The 22,138-nt window shown below is 44.6% G+C and overlaps 1 protein-coding gene across 2 annotated transcripts; it reads left to right on the forward strand.

Moving 5' to 3' along the window:
- Positions 1–3,590: 3,590 nt before the first annotated feature.
- LOC138749023 (apoptosis regulator BAX-like) lies at positions 3,591–21,075 on the forward strand. 2 transcript variants are annotated; one of them, XM_069910042.1, is made up of 6 exons: positions 3,591–3,748; positions 8,521–8,569; positions 11,038–11,205; positions 12,279–12,414; positions 15,134–15,238; positions 15,931–21,075. In XM_069910042.1, exons 1-6 carry the CDS (start codon positions 3,652–3,654, stop codon positions 16,024–16,026), a joined length of 651 nt encoding a protein of 216 aa, XP_069766143.1. In that variant the 5' UTR covers positions 3,591–3,651; the 3' UTR covers positions 16,027–21,075. The 2 variants fall into 2 exon arrangements, with proteins under 2 accessions (XP_069766143.1, XP_069766144.1); XM_069910043.1 differs by lacking the exon at positions 3,591–3,748 and adding an exon at positions 4,860–5,078.
- Positions 21,076–22,138: the final 1,063 nt, after the last annotated feature.

The raw sequence follows: 22,138 nt of genomic DNA on the forward strand, positions 1-22,138 counted from the left end.
TGTTATACACATTGTACAATGTACACATGCTGAGGAAACTCTTCAAACAGGTACGAGTAAAGAAAAATGTAAAATAGTATTTAATTAAATTAAAAGAAATAGATTTATTCACAGTAATCAGATTGCAAAAATGTGACAATAGTGCAATGGTGCAGACAGTCCGTAATTCAGGGAGGTTCAAGAACCTGACCATTGTTGGAAAGAAACTGTTCTTGCCCTAGAGGTACTGGTCTTCTGGCTTCTGTAGCTTCTGCCTGAAGGTAGCAGTGAGAAGAAGTTGTGACCGGAGGGATGGGGGTGCCTTCTTCAGTGTCAGATCTTCATTTGACCTGATTTAGATCTCTGCCACCCTACGCTGTTTTAGTTGGTGCATGCACCTCCACACATTCATTCAGTCTCTATCTCTAGCTGAGGAGTTTGCACAGTTCTGGATGCCTACACATTGTGCAGTTGATGTGATCAGGAGCTTAACTGCAGTCAGATCTGCACTACGTCATCTGTACGTAGTTCTGGTTCACCATTAAATCTCCAATGTATAATCTGTGCTTGATTTTAGATATTCACACTCACACTTGTACAAGGGTCCAGAATTCCATCCTCTGCAGGTGAATGAATAATCCTTGGTCTCTGTCCAGTTTAAACCTCTCTACCGTACTGCAGATGTTTCGAGAACTTCATGCAGTGAATGTGGAAAACCATAGATAGCACGGTTGGTGGGTAATCCAGAACACTGCTAAAGCCATGAGGCATAGGGCTCCCAGAGGGAGAGGCAACATGCTGACCAGGTGCTCATATACGATACACATACTGGACTGTAATTCCCATATTTATTCTCTAAGGTGGGGGGGGGGGGCTTCCCTCCCAGCTTGGTCCCTCCCATAATTGTGGGAATGCTGCTCCTATAACCATTCTAAAGGGGGAGAAAGGGATCAAGAGCCAGCATTTATGATCTGGTGGGGTGTGGTTCCAGGACTTGTCTGGTCGTGTGAATTCATTGCCTTTGGAAATTAGATACAAGTTACACAGGACAACAAATTCAAGAAGTTTCTTCCTGAAAAAAAGTGGTGATTATGATAGGCAACTTCAAGGTGAACAAGATAATTTCCAATTTGCTGTATCAAGGAAATATTAACTTTGATTGAATTTAGCCTGTTTAATCGCACAGCGATGCTGACGCATCACATTCGTTCGACTGACCTAAGAATGTTGTGCCGCTGATTTTCATTTGTACTCAGCATCTGATGCCTCTCGTGTCAGTGTCCAACAATAGTCGGCCGGCATTGATGGATTCCAGTTACCCTGATATCGCTTTTCCATGGTCAGTGTCTTGGTGAAACCTTTCACCATGTTTGCCACTGACAGCACCAAGACCACCAGGGAAGAAGCCCAAGTGTGAATGCAGAAAATGAATTTTCACTGACATGTTGGTTTTAGATGCCTGAAGTCGACTTAAAATGTGACAGGAAATCACAAAAATAGGTAATATCTAAAAAGATAGTACATGGAAAGAAAATTTTAAGGTGATTTTTGTGACCGGCAGTCCAAAATCCATTAAATACACCTACAAGTGTTCAGGAAACAAAATTTTAGTTGTCCAGTGTTATTTGTGGGGTGGGGGGGGGGGGGTGTCTTAATGAAACATATCCAGTGGCCACAAGGCCTGTATTTTATTCTTTGTGGCAGATTCTAAAAGTGTGGCTGAGTGTGGAATGAGTGGTGTGCTGTAGTTGTCACCATGCTTGTGTAGGTGTGCGTGTATGTCCAGATTTTCAGTTTTACCTGGACACTTGTATATCTGAAGCTCAGAGAACAGAATCTAATTTATCATTCAGTGTGAATTCTAGGTTCAGGCTGTTTACAAAGTAAGCGATTAAAAGTAATTATTGAGGAGACAGCAACAAGTTATTTTGTATTATTTGTTACTTAGCAACAAATGTCTTTGTATTTTTGGACTATGGTGCATGGAAAATAAAGCAAATACATGTGCAGACTGATAAGTTATGATTTATTAGCAATTGTGCACACTCTTGTAAGAAGAGCGCCAGTAATTTGTAACACATCGTTCTGTTGTACAAAGAATCCAGTGAAAAATTCAATGTGCACATGAATGGCTTGGCCTGGGATTTGTGTTCCAGCTGCGTTCCATTTTTCCCCCCTGGACTTCTCTGTCAGCCGAAGAAGGGCAAGGCCCGAAACATCGGGAATACATCTTTACCTCTTATGGATAATGCCTTTATTGAGACTAAAGTAGGAAGGATAATACTGTATATAAAGAGGGGGGAGGGGGGAAGAGATGGAGTCCTCCCTAAATACTTCAAGATTTCTTTATTGTCATGGAATAAAGATAGTGTAATATTACACTCAATTTGGATTTTCCTGCCGTAAGGCAGACAGATTCACCATTGGCAGAAATTGCCTGAAGTGCCTCTTACAGTCAGAGGAAGCAGAAGAGAGTCCCCCCAGGGTCACCAAGTGTCCGTGGATTCACCTCCAGGGTTTCTGCAGCCGCACAGACCCATGTTCAATCCATCGACAGTCAACCTGATCTCCAGATCCAAACCTCCGACACGATCAGGAAGCCTTCATGGCTGAGGCCCTTTGGGAACCCCTCCTGCCCTCAGCAGATTTCAGATTTATTGCTAGAGTGACATCACATATAACCCTGAGATTCTTTTTTTCCCTGCGGATGAGGCAGAATTACCACTTATTGGTAGTGCAAATAAAAACTACAGGGTATATATGTAAACAAATAGAGGCAGGTAGGTGGAGATGATCCTATCATCAGGTAGGCCCGTCAGCGGCTATACTTTGTGAGTATGACACCGAAGACTCTTGTATACATCTGAAGATGTACTGTGGAGAGCATTCTGGATGGTTGCATCACTGCCTGGTATGGAGGCACCAACTCTCAGGACAAGAATAAACTTCAGAGGGTTGTTCACTTGGCCTGCAACATCACAGGCACCAGACTTCACTCCATCAAGGTCAACTACATGAGGCGGTGTCTTAAAAAAGCAGCCTCTATCCTCAAAGACCCCCACCACCCAGGCCATGCCCTCTTCACTCTGCCACCATCAGCGAAAAGGTCCAGGAGCCTAAAGACGAGCGCTCAGCGGCGCAAGGACAGCTCCTTCCCCTCCGCCATCAGATTCCTGAATGGACAATGAACCCAGATGCTGCTTGACTGTTATTGTTTCTGTTGGGAGTGGTTATAATATGAATGTTCGGACTCCGACGCTGCAGCAAACACCGAATTTCATGACTTGTTCGTGACAATAAATCCTGATTCTGATGATCTTGCTCCATTTTCCATTCCAGCACACTTTTTGAGATCTTGCCCCCATACATTTTCCATTGAACCCAGCAAGTTTCAAGGGAGTGCAGTCTTCTCCCATACCCAAACTGTCAGTCCTCCTCCTGTCCTTAGGGGACACTGGGAATGAGGGTAGGCCACAGAGCTGATTACCACCTCCCGTCCTCTGGGAGGCGCTGCCAGTCTCTTCTGACCACGCGCTTCTGAACATTCAAATCAGGGCACGGCCAGAGTTCAGTGATTGGAGGAATAGTAATGAGAGGGCGACGGAGGGGTGATGGCCCCGCATGCGCTCTGCGCCCTAGCAACGCTGCGGGCGCCGGCCGAGGGACTGCGCGATGGCGGAAGCGGGCGCCGGCGACTGTGGCTGTGGTGCTGCCAAGGGCCAGAGGCGGAGGAATGCGTCCGGGCGGGCTGCCACGGCGAGGCCGATGGGTGAGGAGGGAGCCGAGGGTGTGCAGGGCCCAGCGGCGGGAAGCGGCCCAGTTGGGCTGAGGCCCAGTTGGGCTGAGGCCTCGCGTCTGTCCTGGGGAGGGATTTCTTGGTGAAGGGGAATGGGGGGTTTGAGGGGTATTGGGGTGGTATGTGGGGGTAGGAGGGGGCATTGGGTGGTATGTGTGGTTAGGAGGGGGCATTGGGTGCTATGTGGGGGTAGGAGGGGGCATTGGGGTGGTATGTGGGGGTAGGAGGGGGCATTGGGTGGTATGTGTGGTTAGGAGGGGGCATTGGGTGCTATGTGGGGGTAGGAGGGGGCATTGAGGTGGTATGTGGGGGTAGGAGGGGGCATTGGGGTGGTATGTGGGGGTAGGAGGGGGCATTGGGGTGGTATGTGGGGGTAGGAGGGGGCATTGGGGTGGTATGTGGGGGTAGGAGGGGGCATTGGGGTGGTATGTGGGGGTAGGAGGGGGCATTGGGGTGGTATGTGGGGGTAGGAGGGGGCATTGGGGTGGTATGTGGGGGTAGGAGGGGGCATTGGGGTGGTATGTGGGGGTAGGAGGGGGCATTGGGGTGGTATGTGGGGGTAGGAGGGGGCATTGGGGTGATATGAGGGGGTAGGAGGGGGTAGTGGGAGGAGATGTGAGAGTGGTTGTTCTGGGAGGTGGGGGTGATGGTGAAGAGGCTGGTCCCATTGCTCAGTTGTGGCAGTCATGACATCCTTATTGGTTCTTTGAGCAACATCTGAGTGCAGGGAATTTTAACACAAGAATTGTTAGCCGGTCTGGATTCCACGGTTTCAGCTTGCCCTGCTACGAATCCTCTTGGGTTTTCTAAAGCTGGAAGTGATGGTGTTAGATCAATCCTGTTTTCTTGGGGGTGGGAGAAAATGAAAGAGGCTAATCTCTGCTGTGGTGGTGGAGGGGGCTGAGTACGGGGGGCAGCCCCATTCATCTTTGTGGCAGGTAACCGATTTTGCCACTTTCTTCGATGAAGGATTGCTGATTGTGACATGTTAAATTTGTCCACCTTGGGCCATGGGTGCTGGGCTGTGTATTGTGATGGCGTACTGGCACATCTTCACTTGGTTGCCTGGCCCTAAGGTTTCAGAAGTGGAGATGATTCTCTTGGGTGCTGATGATGGTGGGGTGCTGTCATCTTGCCAGAGAGATGTAAAGAAAAGTCCATGGATTTTTTCCTCTGAAGAATGGGGCTTCCTGGCTCTAATCAAGGAGGAGGAATGATAACAGTTCTTATCTTGGGGATTGGGGTCAGATTTAGGATTGATGACTCATTAGGAATTGAAAGAGAGAGTGAGGATTGACAACAAGTAAGAAAATTTCTCAGAGTGAAACATGAAAGTTTGCAGATGCGGTGATTGTACGAAAAACACACCAAAATGCTGGAGGAACTCAGCCGGTCTTGCAGCGTCCATAGGAGACAAAGAGATATTGCTGACATTTCAGGCCTGAGCCATTCTTCAAGGAATAAGCAAAGTCCAGACCAACAAAGGGTGTTAATTGGTTATGTTAAGGGAAAGCTGAGAATTGATTTTGACTGTGAAAGGAAACAGAAAGGAGAGAGAGAGAGAGCTGGGAGAAAAGTGGTGGGTGGGGGGAGTTTTAACAGAAACCGGAGAAGTGGATGTTAATGCAATCTAGTTGGAGGGTGACCAGACAGAATATGAGGCGCAGTGCATGATACCATGGACAGACATGTCACCAAGGTAATGGGTTGGGGAATTGAAATGGGTAGCCACTGGTAGATCCACACTCTTATAGCCAGGACAGGGTCTATGCTTGGTCATAGCTGTCTTTCTTAATTCCTTTGTCTTGTAGAAGGCTGATTTTTGTGTTGAGTGTGCCACGTGGAGACTAGTTGTACAGGAAATCTCATTCATCTTTTGTATCATCCCATTGTCTTCCTATGTGTAAATTAAAATGACAAATGTTTTTGACTGTATCAGCACAGCTGATGGTTTTTGATTTTTCCAGCTGTGTTTACTGGGACAACACGTTACTTGTCACTTTTGTCATGGTTTCTACAAATCTTCCTAAAATTGGGCTCTTTGGAATAATTGCCATTTAATGTCATTTCTACCTAGTCCTTGCTGGTGTTTGCTGTTTGCCTTTGTGTCTGGAACTCCAGCTGTTGTCTACAAGACATTTAGCTTAACTAGTGTTTAGTAATCATTTTAAGGGACAGAAGTTGGCTTGGTACAATTTTTATAAATTGTTATTTTTCTGATTTGTTAAAATTAGTGATAGTTTTATTCTGGGGCTTTGTGGTCACTAAAATCAGAATCAGTTTATATTACAAATAAGTGAAATGAAAATGATTATAGCATGCCTGTTTGTACATGGAAACCAGTGTTAAAAATAAAGTTGAACAAAGTACTTGTGTAGTGCCTTACCATATCTGAAAGATGTTCCTGCTGTGAATCAATCCTGTGGAGGTCATCTGAGTGAGCTGCCAAACAATTAAGATGTTGTCTTATTGGTCTGTTTGTGCAAGAAAACAAAATGTGCTGGAAATCTGAATTTTGAAAATGCTCAACATTCGAGCAGCCTCTGTGGATTCAGTAACAGTTCATGTCAGTCGCCATTCATCAAATGTGTGGCAGTGTCCGTTTGGATGGCTTAAGAGAGTGGTTCTCAACCTTTTTCCACTGCATAACACCTTCAGTAATCCCTTAGTAACCACAGAACCTCTATGCCAGAGGTTAGTAAGGAATTATTGAAGGTGGTATGTGAGTGGAAAAAAAAGAGATTGAGAACCACTGACACGATTTAAAATGTAAACACATTTACTCAGCCAATACTGCTGGTTGAAGAAACTGTACCTTGCTTGTGGTTGAATTGCCAGAGACCTCACTGATTCTGTAGTTTGGTATCTGTATGTCTGTGGGACTGCTTCATTAATAGATTATATTCTGGGCCTCAAAACCTTGATTTTTGCCACGTGGCCTGGTTACCTATTACAGACAGACTGCTTTTCTGAGAAAGCTAGCAATTCTCAGAATCTCACATCCACTTATTCACTTTGCTTTGTTCCATCATGCATTTCAATTAAATATTGTGTACCAAGTAATCAGAGCCACTTGTTGGACCACTGCTCTGATTTCTTCAGGTTCACTGAGTACTTGAAGTGTTTGTGGATTAAATAATGCATGGGAATATTATCCCACAACCTTGTTTTCAGTTTATCTCAGCAATTTGTCCAATGCAAGTCTTTGAACATCAAATAGCCCACAGCACATCAGAGGAACGCAATTTTTTTAAAAAAAAGGTCAGAGGTGCAGACGATGAGTCAGGTTGGCAAGAGCTTTTTGAAAAGTACACTGGGAGGAACGTGTTGGAGTGGGTGGGAGGTTTATGGATATACCAGGTTTGGGACCAGATGGCTGAAGAACTATGTACTGATGATAGCGTGCATGAAGCAATATGGAGTTGACGATTGGAAAAAACTGATAGTCATCCTTTCAGTTTCAATAGTAATGAGTTTATTGTTGTCTACTTGTACAGTGCACCAAAGTTCCTAACCCTAACACTCGATGAAGGGCTCAAGCCCAAAATGTTGGTGATGTCCCTTTATCTTGTATAAAGTCACTGTTTTTGACCTGCTGAGTTTCTCCAGCATTGTGTTTTTACTTTTGCACCAAACTTCTTGCTTGCTGCAGCTGAACAGGTACAGAACTTCATTTTTAAACAAAAGTAAACTGTAAATCAGAGATAAATACAAAAGATGGGTAATTAGTGGAAATCAAAAATAATGCAGACAGTTCTTTTTGTGGTGTCAGAATATTATTTGATTGTTACCCTGTGCCTGTTAGCACCACTTTGTTCTCTTCTCAGTCTCTCCTCGTGTGCTCTTTAAAGCAATCTCTGATCAAACTTACGGCTTTTTCTAACCCTTGAGTGAATTGGGATGGGGTTTTTGACGGAACATTTTTGCGGATTAAGGTGATGCCGATAGAATGAAAAAAGGGAAATGCTCAGCAGCACCCTGTTAAGGAGAATATTAATTTTTCGGATCCTGGATTTTTAAAAATTCAGAACTAGGAATAAATTAGGAAATAAGTACATTGGAAGTTGGAGAACAGGCAATGATGCCATTTGTAGTGCTGGCAGAGAGAGCATCATGGGCACCAGACATCACACCATTGAGGACATCTACAAGAGGTGGAGTCTTAAAGCATCCTTGATCCTCAAGGACCCGCACCACCCAGGCTGTGCCCTCTTCACTCTGCTATCATTGGTGAGGAGGTACAGGGGCCTGAATATGAACACTCAGCGGCATAAGGGGAGCTTCTTCCTTTCCGCCATCAAATTCCTAAATGATCAATGAACATTGACTTTTCATCCACTATTTTTATTTATTTTTGTAAGATGGCTGAGATAAATTTTTGCACGATGATGCTGCCACAAAGCAACAAATTTCTTGTTCGTGACAATAAATTCTGTTTCAGAATGAAAATGTTTAAAGGCAGTTATCTATCAGGAGGATGTGAGAACGGGGTTTGAATGAGAACATGGGAGGGAAATGGAACTTGCTTCTCCCTCTGTATTGGAACCCATTTCATTTTCTTGTTCCATTTCCCAACTGTTTTGCCTAACTGTATTTTAAGATGTGGGACATTTTTCTAGTTTGGTTCCATTGGTGGGAGAGATTTGTGCAGATATCACTGATCTGCATTGTGCCCTATAGCTGATCTTTATTGGTGATCACGTTTCAGCAGGTGTAATCTAACTATGTTTCTTTATTCTTTTTAGACCAAGATAGTGAGCAAATCATGCGCACGGGGGAAACACTTTTACGGGGGTAAGTGTCAGGTTATTTTTGTTCTCAGTAATCACTGTAAGGTCAGGATTAATGACATTTCTTGCTCCGTTGAAGCCTCTGGAGAGGTGGTGTGGAAATTTCACTAAGGTTGTTGTTTCCAGACTTAGACCATTATGAGTCCGTTACTGGCCAACTGTTTCTCCAAACTGGGAAAAATCTAGCATCACCTGTAGAAGGTGGAAAGGTGTGAAGCGAGCTGAAATTGAAGACATTTTACAGAATTATAAAAACAGAGAATGCTGGAAACACTCAGCAGTTTAGCCGCGTTTGTCAGAACTAGGAAAAAGATTCAGAAGGTGGATTCTGAATGGGTTCAGTGCAGATGTGTGGTGATTTCACCTTGGAACAATTGACAAATTGAGAGTTGGGGACTGCAGGAAGTGACATATAGCTGGGAGAGATGAGAGAATTAATGCTTGAGAGGTCCATGAGAACATAGAATGTTACAGCACAGTACAGGCCCTTTGGTCCACAATGTTGTGCCGACCCATATACTTACCAAAAAAACTAACCCCCCCCCAACCCGTAACCCTCTATTTTTCTTTTATCCATGTGCCTGTCTGAGAATCTCTTAAATGCCCCTTTTGTTCCAGCCTCCATCACCATCCCTGGCAATGCATTCCAACCTTGCCCCTGATCTCTCCCCTAAACATTCCTCCCACAGATCACAAGAGTAGAAGTTGGCCATTTGGCCCCACTACCCGGCCTTCTCCCCGTAACCCTTGATGCCCTGACTAATCAAATACCTGTCAATCTCTGCCTTAAGTACACCCAACAACCTTCTCTCTACAGCTGCCTGTGGCAACAAGTTCCACAGACTCACGACCCTCTGGCTAAAGAAATTTCTCTGCATTTCTGTTTTAAATTGATGCCTTTTTATCGTGAAATTGGCCCTCTTATCCTAGTCTCCCCGACCACGGGAAACAGCATTATCACATCTACTCTGTCCAGGCCTTTCAGCATTTAAAATGCCTCTGAGATCCCCCTTCATCCTTCTGTTACCAATGATTACAGTCCAAGAGCCGACAAATACTCCTCATATTCATTCCTGGTATTATTCTAGTAAATCTTCTCACCTTTCTCAAATAAGATGTCCAAAACTGTACACATCTGCCATCTTTTTGCCCATTCTCCTAATCTATCCAAGTCTCTCTGCAGCCTTTCCATGTCCTCAGCACCACCAGCTTTTCCTCCTACTTTGGTGTCAACCCCAAATCTATTCCATTATCCAAATTATTTACATACAACACAAAAAAGAAGCAGCCCAACACTGACCCCTGCAGAACACCACAAATTACAGGCAACTGACCTGAATAGGATCCCCTTATTCCGACTCTCTGCCTATTAACCAATGCTCTACCCATGCTAGTTTCCTTCCTGTAATTCCATGAGGTCTCATATGTGGCCCCTTGTTGAAGGCCTTTTGAAAGTCCAAGTACACAAAATCCACTGCTTTTTCCCTGTCCATATGGTTTGTTATCTCCTCAAAAAATTGTAGTAGGTTTGTCAGGAATGATTTTCGTCTCATATTTCCATTCTCAACTTTCTTTCCTTTTGGTCAGTGCCTGTCCTGCATTTTCCTTATTTCTCACAGAAACTCCAGCCATTGGTGATCGGCTGTCTTCCCCATTACTGTGCTTTTCCAATTGACTTTGGCCAGTTCCACTCTCACGCAACTGTAATTTCCTTTACTCCACTGAAATATCGACACATTGGACTTCAGCATTTCCTTTTCAAATTTCACAAAGAACTCAAATCATATTGTGATCGCTGCCTCCCAAGGGTCTCTTTACCTTGAGCTCTCTAATAACCTCTAGTTCATTACTCAGCACCCAATCCAGAACAGCTAATCCCCTGGGGGGGGTTAATCAACAAGCTGCTCCAAAAAGCCATCCTGTTGGCATTCCACAAACTCCCTCCTGAGGTCCCATACTGACCTGACTTTTCCAATCTACTTTCATGTTAAAATCCCCTATTGCTATTGTAATTACTTCCAGTTGTATTTTGTAGTCCACATCCCAGCTGCTCTTTGGGAGCCTCTGGCTGCCCACCTTATCTATGCCTCTCAGAATCTTCTAGATACCTATTTAATCACCTCTCATCCTTCTTCACTGCAAAGAGAAAAATCCCAGCTCTGCTCACCTTGCCTCGTAAGTCTTATTTTCCACTCCAGGCAATATCCTGGTGAATCTCCTCTGCACCCTCTCCATAGCTTCCACATCCTTCCTGTAATGTGATCAGAACGGAACACAATGTTCCACATGTGGTCTCACCAGAGATTTGTAGAGCTGCAACATTACCACATGGTTCCTGAACTCAACCCCTCGTCTAATAAAGCCCAGCATCCCATAGGCCTTCTTAATTGTCCTCTCAACCTGCATGGTAACCTTAAAAGAAGTAAGGATTTTATTGATCTTGGAAAATTGACAAAAGTATTTAAATTCCAGATTTATCGTGGATCGAACCAATAGAGGTGTTGATGGTTGTGACGTGTCTTTAACTGTCACTGAGCTTGGTGGTCAAGAGGATGAACTATGTAAACCTGACCTGAAACGCCTTGCCAATTGCCTGAGGCAGATCGGAGACGAGCTCGATAGCAACATGGAACTGCAAAGGTGAGGTGTAGTCCAGCCAATGCCCTTGGCCAAAGACGCATCGTCAGCTCTGATGCTGGATGCTTGGTGTTGCTGCTGTATAGGATTTGGTTCTCTTCTTCACTCCACTCCAGCCCACCCATGATGGTGAGTTCGGAGGGCCTAAGATGTAATGAATCCTGGACACGGTTTAGTAACAGATAAAAAGCAACTACACACAAATCATGTGCATCAGACACCGATAAATCACCGATAATCACAGCTCCTATGTGTAAACGCGAGGGTTAAACAAATGATAACCGCCATCCCTCTCTCGTGGCAGGCAGAGCACACTGATTAACAGCAACGAGTGAGGTGTGACAATTTCTCTCTCTCTCTCTCTCTCTCAAGTATGCACAACCACAGCCCCCACCCCTTACTAACACACACCTTATAATCCACGGCATGACTTGGAATAGAGCTTGGAGTTTGTTCCCGGGGGAAAGAGGCAGAGTTGCTTCAGTGGTGGACTTTGTACTGCGGCTGGCTTGGGGGGTGGGGGGGGTGGTGTCTGGCTCGGGTGTGCCCACCTGATCTAAGGTGTCGAGGAGAACCGATTCTGACGTAGACTCACCTGCAGGTGGATCTAAGCTTGATTGGTAGATGAGGTGACTTCCAACTTGGTTCCCGCTGGGGAAGTCGGGTGACCCTCTGTCGTACACCTGCCCCATTAACTGAATCTAATTTCACTTGCAGGTCACTGGGGAAGAAATGATGAGGTGCTGGGGAATTCCAGGAAACCTTTGTGTGTTAGTCTGCAATGATCTTCTACTGTGTGGTGGGGGAGGCTGTGCTCGAGTATCAGATGCATCCTAAAAACACACTGAAATGCTGGAGGAACTTTTTCTGGAGTTTTGTCGACTTCACTACTCCCCTGAAAGACTGGGCTGAGCTCCTCCAGCATTCTGGTGTGTTTTCACAATAATCACAGCATCTGCAGACTTTTGCGTTTCACTCAGACTTGTCCTGACAATTCTTCGTGTCTCTGCCCAATTCCTGCTGTCCTGTGTCCTTGCAAGTGTAACAGTGGCACTTCCATTTCCTCCTGTACACAGGATGATCGATGACATTAGCACCCAGTGTCCAAAGGAGACGTTCATCAAAGTGGCCAAGGAACAGTTTGCTGACGGAGTCATCAACTGGGGAAGAGTGGTGACTCTCTTTTATTTTGCCTGCAAACTTGTTGTGAAGGTACGTGAAGTTGATCCCCAACTGATCTGTTCTCTGGCAGCAAGGTTGCTGCTCTGAGGAATTACAGGGTTACCTCAAAATATTCACCAGCTGCTTGAAGTCTTGTAGACCTCACATCCTTCTCAAGAGAAAAGTCCCAGCTCTGCTCACCTTGCCTGATAAAACTTATTTTCCAATCTGGGTAACATCCTGGTGAATCTCCTCTGCTTCCACCATCCTTCCTGTAATGAGGTGACCAGAACTGTGCACAATATTCTAAGTGTGGTCTCACTATAGATTCATGGAGTTGCAACATGACCTCTCAACTCTTGAACTCAATCCCCAGCATCCCATAGACCCTCTTATCAACTTGTGCAGGTGTCTTTGAGTGATGTTTGGGAGGAAAGGTTTGGAAGAGGGATTTAATGGAAGAATAGGGAAGGGAAGAGTTGTTCCTGCTGCCGTTTTGTGCTTTGGTATAGAAATATGACCAATAATTTCATAATAGTGTCATGGCGAGCTAGAAATTAATTTTAGATTACTGCAATCCTATGTGGTGCCACACAACTGCTAGGCTACTTTCTGGTGCGGTAATGGCAAGGGAATGGTTTGGATTTGGCACTGCTGCACAACATTTATTAAGGAAAAATCACCATCAATTTCTCGCCACTTTCACAGATGTTTTTTCTCCTTCCCTCCATCCTCCCCCACCCTTTACAACCAGTGCACATTTGATTTCTAACTTCTCATCAACCTGAGAGGTTACCTGTTTTAATTTTTTTTAAATGTAGACCTACAGCATGGTAACACGCCCTTCCAACCCACGAGCCTGTGCCACTCAAATACGCTTAGTTGACCTTCAACCACCTCTGGTACATTTTGGAGGGTGGGAGGAAACTGGAGCCCCCCCCCAGGGAAAACCCAAGCAGACACGGGAGAATGTACAAGATGTGCATATTATACTGTCCTTGTATTATACTGTCCTTGTATTATACTGTCCTTGTATTATACTGTCCTTGTATTATACTGTCCTTGTATTATACTGTCCTTGTATTATACTGTCCTTGTATTATACTGTCCTTGTATTATACTGTCCTTGTATTATACTGTCCTTGTATTATACTGTCCTTGTATTATACTGTCCTTGTATAATACTGTCCTTGTATAATACTGTCCTTGTATTATACTGTCCTTGTATTATACTGTCCTTGTATTATACTGTCCTTGTATTATACTGTCCTTGTATTATACTGTCCTTGTATTATACTGTCCTTGTATTATACTGTCCTTGTATTATACTGTCCTTGTATTATACTGTCCTTGTATAATACTGTCCTTGTATAATACTGTCCTTGTATAATACTGTCCTTGTATAATACTGTCCTTGTATTATACTGTCCTTGTATTATACTGTCCTTGTATTATACTGTCCTTGTATTATACTGTCCTTGTATTATACTGTCCTTGTATTATACTGTCCTTGTATTATACTGTCCTTGTATTATACTGTCCTTGTATTATACTGTCCTTGTATTATACTGTCCTTGTATTATACTGTCCTTGTATTATACTGTCCTTGTATTATACTGTCCTTGTATTATACTGTCCTTGTATTATACTGTCCTTGTATTATACTGTCCTTGTATTATACTGTCCTTGTATTATACTGTCCTTGTATTATACTGTCCTTGTATTATACTGTCCTTGTATTAGACAGTGCGGGATTCAAATCCCGGTCCCGATCACAGCTGGTGCTGTAACCGTGCCACCCAAACTGCTATTGAACTGGAGACAGATTTTAATCTTCAATCCACATACATCATTGAGCTTTTGCTTTGCTCTCTGATAATCTAACAATCACCTTCTTGGTTCTCAATTAATACTAGCAAGTGTTCAAGGTCCCTTTCATCAGCACTGAATGTCATTTCCAGGTGTTTGATCTCATGACCTCCAACGTTCCTTCCACATGCCCATCTGATTGGTTCTATGCCGTCGATTCTGCCTTCCCTGCCAACCAGAAGTGAGTGTCTGCTTCCTGATTGGAAGATTCTTGGTTGGCAGTTAGTTCCCATGAAATGTTTCTCTGTGATTTGCTGAATCCTGGAACAGCGCCTGAATGGTTGATTATGCCAAAGGGCAATGGGCAGGCTGGGTTTTCCACTTCTGCTACAAATAGCCCTCCGCACTAAGACCATAGGGACGTAGGAGTAGAAGTAGATCATTCAGCCCATTGAGTCTGCCCTTCCATTCAATCATAAGCGGATCTCTCTTCTCATCAACCTGAGCTGTTAACATTGCTTCTCTTACCATAGATGGTAGCCTGTTTTCATTTTTTAAAATTTAGACATGAAGCCAGGTTGTAGGACCTTCCATCCCACAATCCCATGCTGCTCAATTACACCTGATTTGACCTATACCCCTGGTATGCTTTTGAAGGGTGGGAGGAAACCAGAGCCTCCCGAGGAAACCCACAGACATGGAGAGAACGTACAAACTCCCTGGAGATAGCGCTGGATTCAACTTTGGTCACTGGTTCTGAGAGTGTTGTACGAATTGGCTTTCATTCTTAACTCCAGAAACAAAGGTGTGAGTTGCCCACCTGTTGATATTTTTTAAATGATTATGTCCCACTTTACTTCACAGATGTACTTTTAACTGTTACCTCTGGTACAATAAAGTTTAGCTTCTGGTTGTTCCAGGTCTCTAAGGCATGCATCTAATCTGTATCCTATCATTTTAGGCGCTATGCCAGAAGATTCCAGAGCTGATCCAAACTATAATCAGTTGGACGATGGAATACATCCGGGAGCATATTCTACGTTGGATTCGAGACATTGGGGGATGGGTGAGTTTTTACTGATGCCATCACACAATGTGTGATCAGAGAGCAGGAATTTCCTCAGCATCATTCTTGGTGAGGGAAGGCCTGTGACCTGGAGAGAGTCACGGGTAATAGCAGCAGAATTCTTCTGCTCTTTAAAAGGCTGGGGGGTGTTAATGAATAGAGAGGGACATTCCATGAGTCCCTCTTCCATGTGTCCTTTATCGTTCCCCTGGCACAGTTGAAATGTCTCATTTATTCCTATCTTTTTACTGTTAACCTGTTCTCTATCCACATTAACAAAGTTGTCTCTTTTACCATGGGCCCTTGTGCCATTAACTTTTTTGTCAGCTAATCAAATTTTTTGCTGGACAGCCAAATGTACTGTATTTTAGTTTTTAAACAAGTGTTGTCCTCAAAGTAAATAGAAGGTTGGACAGATGAATTGGACTGGAGTTTGTTGCAATAAAGGTGCTAATTGAACTACTCAAGCAATTCCTTATCCAAATCCGTCCGTGGAAGGGGGAATCATTCTGTATCAGCACAGAATTGGCTGCACCAGTCTACAGGAATAGCAGTATGCATTGCTGCATCCCCCATTCATGTGAGGTATCTGGCGCGGAAATGTTTGTTGCTGTGTCTCAAATAACTTGCTTGATAATGTGTGGAGTATAAGCAAGAGTCGATGGTTCAATCTGACCCTCTTTTCCCCACAGGAAGCACTGCTGGGTACCCCCACCTGGCAAATCATTGCCATCTTTAGCCTGGGAGTCCTCTCCACTCTGGCTGTGGTGTGGTGGAAATCGTCCTAAAGCGGTGTATGAAGATCAGGGGAGTAGCAGAGGCAAGTGTTCCGGTGTGAGTGGATGCTGCTCGAGGTGACATTAAACTGCCATGGGCTGTGGACTCAGCTGCAGAACAGATTGCAGCTATTTGGTTTTGCTTCCTGCCATTCGATGGGATAATACCACTCACTTGCCCTTGTGGTTTCTCCCAAGGACCAATCCACTGTGGAGCAAGCATTTCTCAGTGCAGAAAATGGGTCTTTGAGTATTTGGAGTATCTAAGCTGCACTTGTTTTAGTTGGGGTGGGGGGAGGGGGGGAGGTTTCGACTCAAGCTGGGCACACTTGTCAGCAGAATTAGTTTTATAACTGCCAGCTCTCCAACATTCTGCAGCCATTTGCTTCTGTTTACTTGTGGTCTCTATGCGGAGAACTCTGGCTGTCACTGGTGGCATGTGGCTGAGGAGTGCAAACTGCTCCAAGCATCCATCAGCAATAATTTGTTCCGGATGTTTTGGGATGGACCTCGCTCTAGGTCCCAGGTTTGCAACACTGTCCATTCTTCCCAGGGAGCTCAAACCTTCATTGTCTGCTGCCTATATGCTTCATGCAATGTGGGCACATCTTGTGGGAAATGAAGGAGTCATTTTAAAAATGGAGGCAAGGTGATGCCTTCTTCTACTGGAATGTGAAGGCTGAAGAATCTAAGTGAGCTTTGAGAGGTGTGGGAGAAACTAAGAGTGATTGGTCATCACAAATGAATTGACTATTTGCATGTTGGGTATGGACTTGTTCAAATTAAATTAAAACTTTGCTACCAAGAAAATTAACTTGGATTGTTTGCTGAAACTGAGACAAGATGGGAGTTGTTGACTTTGTTGCAAGTTACATGCTGGCTTCGGCATTGGCGAATAAGCAGAACTAGCTTGGTGTTCTTTCATTCCTCACCTTTTGGGTGACCATTGCAACTTGGTCCACTGAGATGTCAAATCCAAGCAGGACTCCTACTCTCGTGTTCACCATCTCCCCTTGAACCCCTGTTCTAAAGGGCGGGGCTTCATTTCCTGAAGTGGTTGGAATGTCGTTCAGTGTTACGGTGGGAGGGATGGTCTGCTAGCAATGGCAGAGACTGGAGTATAGGAGATCAAACACTTTCTCTGACCTTCCCTATTTTGCACAACCATTACAAAGGCAGCAGCTGATGCGGATAGCAGGCTCACAGCCATGCAAGTCCTTGGAATCACAATTTCATTTTCATCCCAATTGGTCACAAGTTGAGAGCTAAAGCTGACGAGCATGATGGAGGCATCAAGGGGTAAGCAGGAAGGTATGGGGGGGAGGGGCCTGATGGAAAGAGGTGGTCAAGCAGATAAACCACACTGACATTCCCGTGAAGCTGATGAAGCCTTTGCTTCATCATTGAGGACTAACAGTTACAGCAACAATCTGTATGTGTCCATGAAACACTCCTTCATGTAAACTCTGCAGAGAGAATGATCTATCAGGTATTAAGAGGTGAACAGACCTTTGTTTATTTTTTGGAAATAGGGCGACAGAATCTGATCCTTTATCTGATTGGGCTTTAATTTTTCATGGTGAATTTGCAGTAGGTTGTGACTGAGAAAAGTGGCTGGTGATTGGCAGTGTTTGGAGGTCCCTTGATGGAAAGATGTTTTGGATTGCCCAGATAACATGTGCCTTCATTCCACTTGGTTCGCTAAATAGCCACATGTACCTCTCTGGGGAACCAAAACTACCATATATGCTTGTATAATTGTCAATTTTTTTTTTGGCCAAAAAGGAGGGGTTGACTTTTACTCGGGTCAAACATTTAACCTCATGAAGTACCTGTATCATTCAAGGTGTTGAGAGCTCGGATGGGCTGGACCGTGTGGTAAGTCTGCGGTCGGGAGCTAGGAGGGGCGAGTGGCCAGGGCGAGGGTCTGTGGTTGGGAGCTTGAATGGTGAACAGCTGAGGTGAGAAACCACAGTCGTGGTGTCAGGAGCTTGAATGGCGGGGTGGGGGGGGGCGGGGTCGGTCAGGGCAAGAGTCAGATGGAGAAGTGGCTGGGGTGAGGATCTGCGGCTGTAGTGTCGGGAGCTTGGATGTGGGGGGGGGGGATGCAGCCGGGGTAAGGATCTGCGGATGGAAGCTCAGATGGGTGAGTGGTCAGGGTGTTGGGAGCTCTGGCGGGCAGCCAAGGAGAGGGCCCACTGTCAGGAGCTGGGATGAGCAGGCCACCAGGGAGAGGGTCCGCTGTCAGGGCATCAGGAGCTCAGACAGGTGGGTCGTCGAGGCTAAAAATTGCGGGGGGGGGGGGTTCAACGTTTACATGGGTCATGGAAATACCTGATTTTTCAGCCAAAACTTTTAGGGTCGACTATTAAACAAGTATATATGGTATATCCCCCCCGCAGCACAGTTCCTTGAGCACAGTGGCAGTTTGGCAAAGAAGGTGAAGTTGTGCTGTGTGCTTATTTCAGGATCTGTGTGGCGAGCGTTTGTTAAACGCTGCTGGCTCATTGTTTTGCCTGGGAAATTTGCCTTTTTGTACATGAGCAGTGATGATTGACCACTCCCTGTGAAATGGGGCCACACCTCGAAACTGGAGGTGATGCACAGCCATTGTTTTAAATGTATTTTATCCATGTGATAAAGCTCAGGGTTGGACGCAGAGCCTTTCAAGGATTGCTGAGAACCCATGGGATTAAGGGAAAGGTGTCTGCTGCCTTATAATTATGCTGATGTTAGTTGGGTACCTGCTCGCCATCCCTTGTTGGCCAATGGGCTGATGCTGTAAAGCTGCATGTTTACTTCCATGACCTCCTTCAGATGCCTTGTCTTTGGTGTAAGAATGTGAAATTACTTTATTGCTGTGAACATTTGACCAATACTTTTTAATTCCTGATGAACTCTGTTCCTACACTTGTTGTCCTTTCAAGGAGATGGAGTTAAGACCTTTGTGGGCATTATTTTTGGTGCTGCCTCTAACATGAAGCAGATCTGGGCCACCCTGCATGGTGGAGTTGTAGTTCCCAGCAAGGCATGGGGTTTGATCTCTACTTTCGATGCCTGTTCCACTGTGTGCTCTTTGTTCAGTCCTTGGACCATTGGGACAGACTCACCTATCCCATAACCTCATTTCAAAGGTTCAGTGCTGTAATTATCCTCCGTGGGGATGGTTGTCAGAATCTTTAACATACCTTACTCTGGGATTTTATACTGTATTAAAAATGCATGTCTGTTTCATGGTCGTTGAATCCACAGTAAAACCAGTCACTGATGCATAAAGTTTGGAGAATCAAACATTTGCACAGGGGAGGGAGGTTGAAAGTGATCCTTTTTAAACTGCTATGTGCAATTCTTTCCTGAGAGAACTTCATTTCATCACTAAATTAAATGGCAGGAACCCCGCCCCCCCCCCTCCCCATTCTCAAACCAGTGGCCCTAGTTCCAGACTCTCCAACCAGAGGGAGTGGTCTCGGTATTCACCATCAATGGCCATCTCGTGTAGCTTTCATTCCTCTAAATTCCAATGGCGCAGCCTGGTCTTTCCTGATAATCCTTTGAATATTGCTGCTGGGTCTGGTACAGAACAAAGCCCATCGCTGCTCTGGGGGTGGTTTTACTTGGTGGAAGGATTGACATTCAATGTGTAAACTCACCCCATTCAGCTGAAATACCAGTCCATATTAACCTTGTGCAGCAAACCTCCTGGCACTGTCTATAAAGTTGGCAACTGGGGAAAGTTAATCAACCACTCAAGTTCGCTGCTCAATACAATGCCCTTCCTTTATGTGGCACCAATCCTGACCCTTTCGGAACTTCCCAAAAAGCAACACGAAACATTTTGCATTTTAGAAGTTGTCCACTGCAGACTCTGTCTTCTTGCATTTAAACTGTCTTTGCCTTCAAAAATAATACCTTGCCTTTATCTGAATCATTAATAAACGTGTAAATGCTGAAGGTATGGTATGCTTCTTTGTGCCAACCGAGGAATAAAAGCATTCCAAACTGAAAAGACTCCTCTAAATGGCCATTATATTACCCATCCTGCCAGCCTCGTTTCATTTACCCAACCCTAAAAACATGAGGCTGGAGAAACTCAGCAGGTCAAACAGTCTCCTTTATGTAGCAAAGATAAAGGGACAGAACCAAGGTTTTGAGCTTAAGTCCTTCATCCTTTGGGCGCCTGCCTACATTTTGCTCAAACCTTGATGAAGGGCTCAAACCTTGGTTCTGTCCCTTCATCTCTGCTACATAAAGGAGACTGTTTGACCTGCTGAGTTTCTCCAGCCTTGTGATTTTACTTGAACCCTGGGGTCTGCAGACTCTCGTGTTTTACTCCCACCACTAGTTTCATTTACCTGCCTGTTTATGGAACCATGTAAAATCACAATGTAATCCATCCACCATCTCGCCGCCTTCTGTCCTGCTAGTTACTTCCACAAATACCCTTTCACAAACAAGCTTGGCAAAATTACAGTGATCTTCAATGGTTCGGCATTGGCTTGCTTGATCATTTTTGCCACATTTCAGTTTGACTCTCTCAGACCTGATTTATTATACTCCAGGATAACATTTCCTTTTAAATATGCCAAATACACTGGGAAATGTATAACCCTACAATCGAACATCTTCAATGTGGTGTGTTAATAAGCAGTGCTCCAGGAAATCTGCTAGATTGTGAACCTTGTGTGCTGGTTTATTGATGTTTCACTAATACCTCGGTTTAAATATATTTTCCCCAGTCTCCACAATGCCCTTGAAATGGCTTCATTCTGCTGCCTCCCTGCTAAATCCCATGACTTTAACTGACTTTACCAATTGGGGTCGACTGTCAGCAGGTGATTGTTTTCTCTTTTAATGATTGATCAGCCCTGATGCTAATTTGAGTTGCTGCTCTGCTCTATGGTTTTACTGTGTTCAGCAACCGGTGCTGAGCTTAATCTCTTAATACAAATACATCATGCTGTTAATCTATATTGCAATTTAAATATCATCAAATTACTTTTTGTACTCTGGTAAATTCCTTATTTTTAGTGATTTTTTTCAGAATAAATAACTTGAATTTGAGTTTAGTGTCTGATTTCTATGTGCTGCCAACGTTAATGCATTGGTTCAGTGTTAACAAATAGCAGAACACCAAGTGTTCCCAGTACCTCCATCTCCGAGTTCGTGCTTGGAGGGAGATGGAGATTGTCACCACCACGTCTGGTAAAACAGTTCCAAGTCATTGATCCGTTCATGATTAAATCTAGGATTGGAATCGATTCGTAATGAAAACCACAAGTGGGGAAGAAGAGCCACGGACAGTGTGCTGAGATGGATAGAGAATTTCTTGTCTGTGATATCAAGGGCATCTAGACAAACAAGGAACCTAAAGCTGGCAGGCAAAGGCATATTATTCTGTGGCAGTGTATTTAGTTTATAAAGGCCAACAGGGTTTAGCAAAGCTGCCTCCTCAAAGACATGGTCTACTGTAATGGAAGAAAGCCACCAAGGCCAGATCAGACGTAGGAAGGTCAGTCGCCAGCAGACAATAAGGGGAGCAGAGTCTCCAGGACTCTGCGTTTGTATGACAGCCCATTCCTAACCCTCCACGCCTTTGACACCAGGTAAAGCAGAAGAACATGCACAGCAGCAATGAAGTGTGGAGTTGTGAAAACGTCCAGTTACCGCTGCAGAAGAAATCAAAAGTGACCCAGAGACTGGGAGGAAAAAGCCTCCAGGTGGATGCAGTGGCCAAAGCAGTAGCTGATAGAGTCAAGGTCATGGGCACAGCAACCTATTCTCAGCCCTCTCTGCAGCAGCTTTTACACTTGTCTGTAGAATATGTACAGCCTCTTGCATCTTTCCTGTGATCAAGGTTTGAAATGATATAGAACATTGCAGTACAGGTCCTTTGGCCCACAAACTTGTGCCAACACATAGAAACTGCTCAACAATCTAAGCCAGTGGTTCCCAACCTTTTTTTCCCAACTCACATACTACTATAAGTAACCCCTTACTAACCACAGAAGCACCCATGGCATCCCATGTCGTAGGTTGATGTAGCGGTTAGCGCCACACCTTTTTACAGTGCCAGAGATTGGGACCATGGTTCGAATCTCGCACTGTGTGTAATGAATTTATGTTC

This window comes from Narcine bancroftii, chromosome 13 (genome assembly GCF_036971445.1).
Source record: "Narcine bancroftii isolate sNarBan1 chromosome 13, sNarBan1.hap1, whole genome shotgun sequence".
Classification (NCBI taxonomy): Eukaryota; Metazoa; Chordata; class Chondrichthyes; order Torpediniformes; family Narcinidae; genus Narcine; species Narcine bancroftii.